At 45.5% G+C, this 9,236-nt stretch overlaps 1 protein-coding gene across 1 annotated transcript in view; it reads right to left on the minus strand.

Annotated features, from left to right (window-relative positions):
* Positions 1-8,959, minus strand: part of SLX9 (SLX9 ribosome biogenesis factor) — a 70,819-nt gene extending 61,860 nt beyond the window's left edge. The window contains exons 1-2 of the mRNA XM_078782628.1: positions 8,709-8,959; positions 269-392 (exon numbers count right to left, since the gene is read on the minus strand). Of these exons, the coding sequence (XP_078638754.1) occupies positions 269-392; positions 8,709-8,846 (262 nt within the window). The 5' untranslated portion in view covers positions 8,847-8,959. The remainder of the gene's footprint in view (positions 1-268; positions 393-8,708) is intronic.
* Between the last annotated feature and the right edge of the window lie 277 nt (positions 8,960-9,236).

A 9,236-nucleotide genomic window follows, 5' to 3' on the forward strand; every position in this document is an offset into this window, starting at 1 on the left:
TTATTTATATTTGTGCAAGTTTCTCAACTTCCCAGAGGTTTCAAGGACTTGGACAAGTTTTCCATGACTTTCCAGTACTGGAAAATTATTTCTCATTTTACCAGGACTTTCAAGGAGTTTTAAGGACTGTACGAACCATGTCAATTGGACTATCACGACAGAGGACACAAAGAAACACCACTGGTTCACTTTTATGACGTGCTCAAGGTCATGCTGTCACGATCATCAAAAAGGTCGAATAGGTTATCATAACACAGGAACAACTCACCACTTCGAGTAGACCGTACACTTTTGCAATCATCTTGATCAAGTTGTTGCACCAGCTTGTTGGGGTCAATTTGAATATTGGCAAAAACATTGCCCTCTCCATCAAACTTTGCCAGTTCTCCTTGCTGAACACCAACAAAAGCAAAAGCATCAAATAAAGTAATTTGAGCAGTAACAACGATATTAATAGAAAGTGTATACAATAAGATACAAAAACAAACTTTAGAATCGAGTATGGAACAAACCAAGTACAAGTAGGACTTTTAAACAGGAACACAACTCGTCATTTTCTAAAACTTGCTCATCCTGATCTCTCTGTATTTTGTGCTCCTCATCTGTCGATAATTATCTACCTTCCATACTTATTCTGACTTTCTATCCCGTTCTCATGAGAGCGACATTCTTATTTCAACATCTCTAGTTCGTGCCCTAATGACTACCCACCAAATGGGTTTCAAAATAACTCGGGCTTGCTTCTCACCTAGTTTCTCTTGCCTCACCACCAATTTCTCGGACAGATTTCTTTCCTCAATCCTAGTTATATGACGAAATAATCCAACTTTCTGTAATTTATGTTTAGTCGGCCGACAAGGTTTATAATTTATTCATAAACAAATACAGTGGGTCTTAGAATCAATCCATGAAGTTCTAAACAAATGTTACCAGAACCACAATGGAAATGTCCGTGTTTATATTTTGGTGTGGTTGATTTTGCGAACATGACGTGGCTCCATCCAATGCTCTTGAGAACACTTCAATTGGGAAAGTTCATCAAATATATTGTTACAGTCGCCGGACTCGGCCCAGTTGCCTGGTCTGAATCCCGAACGAACCGCAAAGTAGTCATGCTGGCCAACTGATTCCGGTACGCTGAGTAAGGTACCAGGCTTATGCGTTACCTACTGTGGTGGAAAGCCCAATTCAGTCAAGCGATACACCAGTAGTACCGTGCGCCCGATCACCAAATTAACTTCCCAAGCGGCGGTCGCCCCGATGCAGGGACGTGGTGTAATGGGTGCTAGATATCCGCCAAAAATCCAATCAGTCCATTAACAGACATTTTCATCCAATGAGGCTGCCGATCAAAACAAGTAAAATTACCCCAGGAACAAGTTAATTTATGATGGTATATTTAACTATAACAAGGGTGCGAATACAAAGAAGCAATAACAATCATTTGTACAGGGTGGTCCAGAGGTCATGTGACCCCTAACATGTTTTCCCACTTAGTCCCGCTTTATCCCATCCCTCGCATCAAATGGTTCCACCGCAGACTCTGCTTGAGAATTTCTCAATTTCATGGAAGATGCTGCATCCAACCCATCCCGCTCTGTACTCATCTTAGCTCCTTGTACCCAATACCCACTGGGCTTTGCCTTTGTGTCTTTCTTACCCAATAATTTGGAAAAGGTCTGTCCAGCCTTGGCCTTGCATCGACAATCGGCATAGATGGCATTCATTTGCACAAGTGGACCTGGCAATGTTGCGTAAAATTTCTCATTAGCTAAGGATTCAAATTATCCTGTGCAAATAAAATGGTTGTTTTCATGCAGACTTACTGAACCCTTAACAAGGACATTGTTCATATTTACAATAATTGGATTGAATAAAGTTTATATACTTGCCATTTTTATCTTGCCATGTTTTATCTTGCCAACTTGCCATGTTTATATACTTGCCATAACAAATATCTAACAGGTCCGAGCTTATCTTTCCCCACCTTGCAGTTCAGCATCCCCTGCCATTAATTGTCTCACGCCGTGAGGTCATTGGCCCCACCCCACACGGCTGTTATTGGCTGGTGACCCCACTTAGTGGGTGGGGCATCGCATCGGGGCTTCTCACCTAGACAGTGCTGGTCAGGGAGGGGGAGGGGCAGGGTGGTGGTCGCAGCGTTTCCCACCAAAACCTGCGCCTACAGCCCAGCTCATCCTCATAAAAATAATGCAAGGCAGATTATCTACTATAAAAGAGCTGTTGGTCTGTCTGTCTGTCTGTCTGTCTGTCTGTGTCACCATTTTTCTCAGAGATGGCTGAATGGATCTTCGTCAAGCTTTCAGAATCATTAGAATCTCCCGCGATGAAGCTAACTCCGAGGGCCTTTCACTTACTCACCGCAGGCAGGTTTGTGGTCTTTCTGTCTTCTACCGACTCCTCTCCGGCCTTGCTCCCCCAGCTCTGTCGCCCAAATATTCCTACAGGTCGCACAAGATCTGCCAGAAACCCTCTTATGGTGAAATTACCAAAATCAAGACTCTCTGCTCACCTTCACTCTTTCATTCCTCTTTTCTCCCACCTCTGGAACAAACTCTCATCACTCTTTTCAATCCCACTCCTCCCCCCAAGTCTTTCAAACAGCTGTTCACCACCATCTCTTATCTTCCCCCATCCAAAACCTTGATCTTTTCTACCCCCATTAATTCACCCAAGATACACTTTTTTTTAAATGCCGACTGCTTTCCGAGAAGTCCTAGCATTGTCAATGTGTTTTATACCTCTCCCACCCCCCCCCCCTTCCCATGCCTCATCTCCCTCCCACAGATCTCCCGATGTCACTGCTCTCAAATGTTGTACTTGTGCGCTTCCCTCTCTCTCCCCATCTTGTCTCCCGCTCCCTTTATTATATGTGTTATGTGTCAGTTTGTCTTTTGTGATCAATGTTAGCTCTTACACAAGCCTCGATCTTGTATACAAAAAAATAATAATAATGATTTCAAATATGTTAATGTTTCTTTTTCGCTTGAGCAACGCCGGGTGCTCCAGCTATAAACACTTATATACTTTACTCGGGGTACAAATACAAATACAACTTTGTCTGGGAGGGGGGGGTAACATAGGCTATGTGGCCGCAGCCTCATGCATGGGGCCCAGGAGAGGGGCATTAATTCTCTATGTAAATGTGTACCGTGTAGTGCCACCTGGTGATGGAGGCAGAGGGTATTACAATTTCATTTTTTACCTGAGAAACACTGAGGTGAAACACTCTTTGCACGGGTACATTTTTTCTCCTCATCCTCCCTCCCCCAAAACGGAGGGGCCTGTCAAAGCCACCCTCCCTCCCCCCCCCCCCATCCCCAAAATATGTATATGTAATATATCCCATCCCTCTTCCCTCACCTCTCGCATCCCTCCCCCTTCCACTCCCCCCACTCCCTTCCTCACCCCTCCCTCTCCTGCCTCTCCTGCCTCTCCTGCCTCTCCTGCCTCTCCTGCCTCCCCCCTCCCCTGGCAACGCCGGGTACTCCTGCTCGTAGAGGGATAAAACATTAAAAGGCTTCAGGGGGAAGCGGTCTTCGATACACATGAGAAAGGCTGAAAGTAGCTTGCTTTACAAACAATGACATTTCCTGATATGGTCATTTTACCTCAATCTTACACCAAACATGCACTATGGAAATAACTACCGTTATACTCGATGCAAAGTTACCCCCGAGAGGACATTCCACCAACAATATCTTCGTTTGTTTTGAGTTACCATGGTTTTGTGTTTTGAACGAGGATGTTTTCTTTATCCATCACTGTTATTTGTGATTGCCACAGCGGCCGTGTCTTCCTCCATCTTCCCTTCTCCTCCGCCCCTATTCATTCATCTATCTATAGTACTAAAAGGCAATGTTTGTGTGTGTGTGCCTCCTCCATAACTCCAAAACCATCAAACCTAGAAACTCCAAACTTTGCATGCATACTTATCGAACTCTAAGGGAGAGCATTAATGACAAGCGTTACGCCTAGGTCCCCCGTCGGGGAAGTGATGTGAGTTGACAAAGTGGAAGACGCAGAAAACATGCTATGATATGATATGATATTTCGCTCACAAGGTTCAGACATACATGGCGGCGGCCATCTTGGATTTTGACGTGGCAACCCAATTTTCAATAGGGTTCTTCCTTATGCCTAGATACACCCACACACCAGATTAGAAGTTGGTACTTCGCTTATTTTTCAAGATATTTCGCTCAAGGTTCAGATATATATATGGTGGCGGCCATCTTGGATTTTGACGACCAAATTTTCAATAGCGTTCTTCCTTATGCCTAGATACACCCACACACCAGATTATAAGTTGGTACTTCGCTTATTTTTCAAGATATTCTGCTCACAAGGTTCAGACATACATGGCGGCGGCCATCATGGATTTTGACGTGGGTTGCACCCACACACCAAATTCGAATGCGGTCCTTCGCTTACGCATGCACGTACGTACGTACGCACGCACGCACGCACGGACACACGCACGGACACACGGACAGAGGGGAAAACCATAGTCCCCCTTTCGCTCCGCGGTGCGACGGGGGACAAAAACTGGATGTTGGGTGTGTTTAAACAACATTTTTGAAGATAATTTAGGGGGTGCTCATTAGAAAAAAATAAAATAAGCCTTACCAAAAAGGCGGTGCGCCATCTTGGCTAGCCCTCCGTCACATAGCTGGGTTCTTAAGCCACCATTTTATTTCAGCCTATTCAAAAGTACTTTGCCCTCGAACCACGACGACCTCTCACGGACTAATTAAAGCATCTAATTGAAATCTGTATTTGGATTTGAGGATCGGATCCAGTAAGTTACACTAAATAAGTATCGAAATCTGGAGTAAAATTAAGACAAAAACAATTCTTATAACGACTTTAAACAGGGCTGTCCATCATGCTCCATATTGCCAAAACATTCAACTTAACTTTTTCTACTGTTCCAACAATTATATAGAGCGAAGAAAAGATTAAGGAATGTGGACAAAGTGTAACTTTATTTAGTGCAATGAAAATAATTCACGAGCGGAATGTGAAAGACTCTGCAGTTGCGCCTGAGTACTCCGTTTCGGAAACCTCCGGAGTAAGGAAGGCAAAATAAAACAAATTAAAGATTGGGGCCCTGCTCTGAATTAAGAGAATGGGGCCCTGCTCCCTCCTGCTGTCATCTATTCAATTTATTTCCTTCCTTGAAAAAATAGAAAGTACATTGATCGACAAACAAAGACCTGTTTCAATGTAAACCATTGCGGTTGTCGTTTTGATGTACTTTATGTGTGTGTTGATGTATAAGTTACCGCAACAGAACTTAGGTTATTTTATCCATCACCACAACAGCCCTGCCTCTGACTGCTGGAGTAAAGATGAAATAATCGATCATTTTAAGATTATTGATGGCCTCGCTGCCATTTAGCACCTTCCATGAGCATAGGCAATAGTTTAGTGTTTACATCAGTATCTACGTGAAATGTAGAAGATAACAGTTTGGAGGGCATTAATGCAAGGAGGTTTATCCACTCAGAGTAGTTAATGCATAGAATGGTCTCTCCGTAAAGTGGCACCAGAAACAGTAGAGAGGTTTAAATTGGGATTAAATATTCAGCATTGGGAGTAGAGAGATGCATTGATATTGAGGCACGATGGACCTATTGGGAGTAGAGGGATACATGGATATTGAGGCATGATGGACCTATTGGGGGTAGCAGAGTACATGGATATTGAAGCATGATGGACCTATTGGGGGTAGCAGAGTACATGGATATTGAGGCATGATAGACCTATTGGGGGTAGCGGAGTACATGGATATTGAGGCACGATGGACCTATTGGGGGTAGAGGAGTACATGGATATTGAAGCATGATGGACCTATTGGGGGTAGAGGGGTACATGGATATTGAGGCATGATGGACCTATTGGGGATGGAGGGGTACATGGATATTGAGGCATGATGGACCTATTGGGGGTAGCGGGGCACATGGATATTGAGGCATGATGGACCTATTGGGGGTATAGGACCACATGGATATTGAGGCATGATGGACCTATTGGGGGTAGAGGGGTACATGGATATTGAGGCATGATGGACCTATTGGGGTTAGGGGGTACATGGATATTGAGGCATGATGGACCTATTGGGGGTAGAGGGGCACATGGATATTGAGGCATGATGGACCTATTGGGGGTAGAGGAGCACATGCATATTGAGGCATGATGGACCTATTGGGGTTAGGGGGTACATGGATATTGAGGCATGATGGACCTATTGGGGGTAGAGGGGTACATGGATATTGAGGCATGATGCACCTATTGGGGGTAGATGAGCACATGGATATTGAGGCATGATGGACCTATTGGGGTTAGGGGGTACATGGATATTGAGGCATGATGGACCTATTGGGGGTAGAGGGATACATGGATATTGAGGCATGATGGACCTATTGGGGGTAGAGGGGTACATGGATATTGAAGCATGATGGACCGATTGGGGGTAGAGGGGTACATGGATATTGAGGCATGATGGACCTATTGGGGGTAGAGGGGTACATGGATATTGAGGCATGATGGACTTATTGGGGTTAGGGGGTACATGGATATCGAGGCATGATGGACCTATTGGGGGTAGAGGAGCACATGGATATTGAGGCATGATGGACCTATTGGGGGTAGAGGAGCACATGGATATTGAGGCATGATGGACCTATTGGGGTTAGGGGGTACATGGATATTGAGGCATGATGGACCTATTGGGGGTATGGGGTACATGGATATTGAGGAATGATGGACCTATTGGGGTTAAGGGGTACATGGATATTGAGGCATGATGGACCTATTGGGGGTAGAGGAGCACATGGATATTGAGGCATGATGGACCTATTGGGGTTGGGGGTACATGGATATTGAGGCATGATGGACCTATTGGGGTTAGGGGGTACATGGATATTGGGGTTAGGGGGTACATGGATATTGAGGCATGATGGACCTATTGGGGTTAGGGGGGTACATGGATATTGAGGCATGATGGACCTATTGGGGTTAGGGGGGTACATGGATATTGAGGCATGATGGACCTATTGGGGGTAGAGGAGCACATGGATATTGAGGCATGATGGACCTATTGGGGTTAGGGGGTACATGGATATTGAGGCATGATGGACCTATTGGGGGTATGGGGTACATGGATATTGAGGAATGATGGACCTATTGGGGTTAGGGGGTACATGGATATTGAGGCATGATGGACCTATTGGGGGTAGAGGAGCACATGGATATTGAGGCATGATGGACCTATTGGGGTTGGGGGGTACATGGATATTGGGGTTAGGGGATACATGGATATTGACGCATGATGGACCTATTGGGGTTAGGGGGGTACATGGATATTGAGGCATGATGGACCTATTGGGGGTAGAGGAGCACATGGATATTGAGGCATGATGGACCTATTGGGGTTAGGGGGTACATGGTTATTGGGGTTAGGGGGTACATGGATATTGAGGCATGATGGACCTATTGGGGTTAGGGGGGTACATGGATATTGAGGCATGATGGACCTATTGGGGGTAGAGGAGCACATGGATATTGAGGCATGATGGACCTATTGGGGTTAGGGGGTACATGGATATTGAGGCATGATGGACCTATTGGGGGTAGAGGAGCACATGGATATTGAGGCATGATGGACCTATTGGGGTTGGGGGTACATGGATATTGGGGTTAGGGGGTACATGGATATTGAGGCATGATGGACCTATTGGGGTTAGGGGGTACATGGATATTGAGGCATGATGGACCTATTGGGGGTATGGGGTACATGGATATTGAGGAATTATGGACCTATTGGGGTTAGGGGGTACATGGATATTGAGGTATGATGGACCTATTGGGGGTAGAGGGGTACATGGATATTGAGGCATGATGGACCTATTGGGGTTGGGGGGTACATGGATATTGGGGTTAGGGGGTACATGGATATTGAGGCATGATGGACCTATTGGGGTTAGGGGGTACATGGATATTGAGGCATGATGGACCTATTGGGGGTAGAGGAGCACATGGATATTGAGGCATGATGGACCTATTGGGGTTAGGGGGTACATGGATATTGGGGTTAGGGGGTACATGGATATTGAGGCATGATGGACCTATTGGGGTTAGGGGGGTACATGGATATTGAGGCATGATGGACCTATTGGGGGTAGAGGAGCACATGAATATTGAGGCATGATGGACCTATTGGGGTTAGGGGGTACATGGATATTGAGGCATGATGGACCTATTGGGGGTAGAGGAGCACATGGATATTGAGGCATGATGGACCTATTGGGGTTGGGGGTACATGGATATTGGGGTTAGGGGGTACATGTATATTGAGGCATGATGGACCTATTGGGGTTAGGGGGTACATGGATATTGGGGTTAGGGGGTACATGGATATTGAGGCATGATGGACCGATTGGGGTTAGGGGGGTACATGGATATTGAGGCATGATGGACCTATTGGGGTTAGGGGGGTACATGGATATTGAGGCATGATGGACCTATTGGGGTTAGGGGGTACATGGATATTGAGGCATGATGGACCTATTGGGGGTAGAGGGGTACATGGATGGAATCAAATGGAATATGTACAGTTTAGTCAAATTTCCAAAATGAGATTAATGATTGAATGAAAACCCATTCGACCCGACGAAACTTACTGGTCCTGGAAGTGGAAGTGGTACTGCCACTGGTACACGTCGACATTCCCGAGTGCTTCTCTCCAGTCCTGAATCGTTATAAACCCCCTTCGAAAGCGTATGGTGGAACTTCTGACGCGCTCGCTTCGTTTTTCCCATTTTGGTTTGAAAATCTTGGTTTTTACTCCACGTGACTCGTGCCCATGTCTTGTTTAATCCGCATAGCAACCTTTACTCATCGCACGTTGCTCTTCTTCTTCCCCCTAAACCTCTTCCGGGTCTTTCGTTTTCCTGTTCCGATTATTTTTTTCCATTTGCAATAAAATTGTGATTTATCTTGTATATCCGTTATGCATGTTTAATTTTCTCATTCTGCTTGTTGTTTGAGATCCATACAAATGTTCTTTATCGTAATGGTCTCGGTGGCAGGAGACTGGGAGGAGACTAGGAGGAGACTAGGAGGAGACTGGGTGGAGACTGGGTGGAGTTTAGGAGTGGACAAGGTTGGGTCTGGGGGTTGTCTCGGTGGGGTTTCGGGGGAGTCTGGGA

The sequence above is a fragment of the Myxine glutinosa genome, chromosome 7 (assembly GCF_964187855.1).
Source record: "Myxine glutinosa chromosome 7, kmMyxGlut1.1, whole genome shotgun sequence".
NCBI classification, from domain to species: domain Eukaryota; kingdom Metazoa; phylum Chordata; class Myxini; order Myxiniformes; family Myxinidae; genus Myxine; species Myxine glutinosa.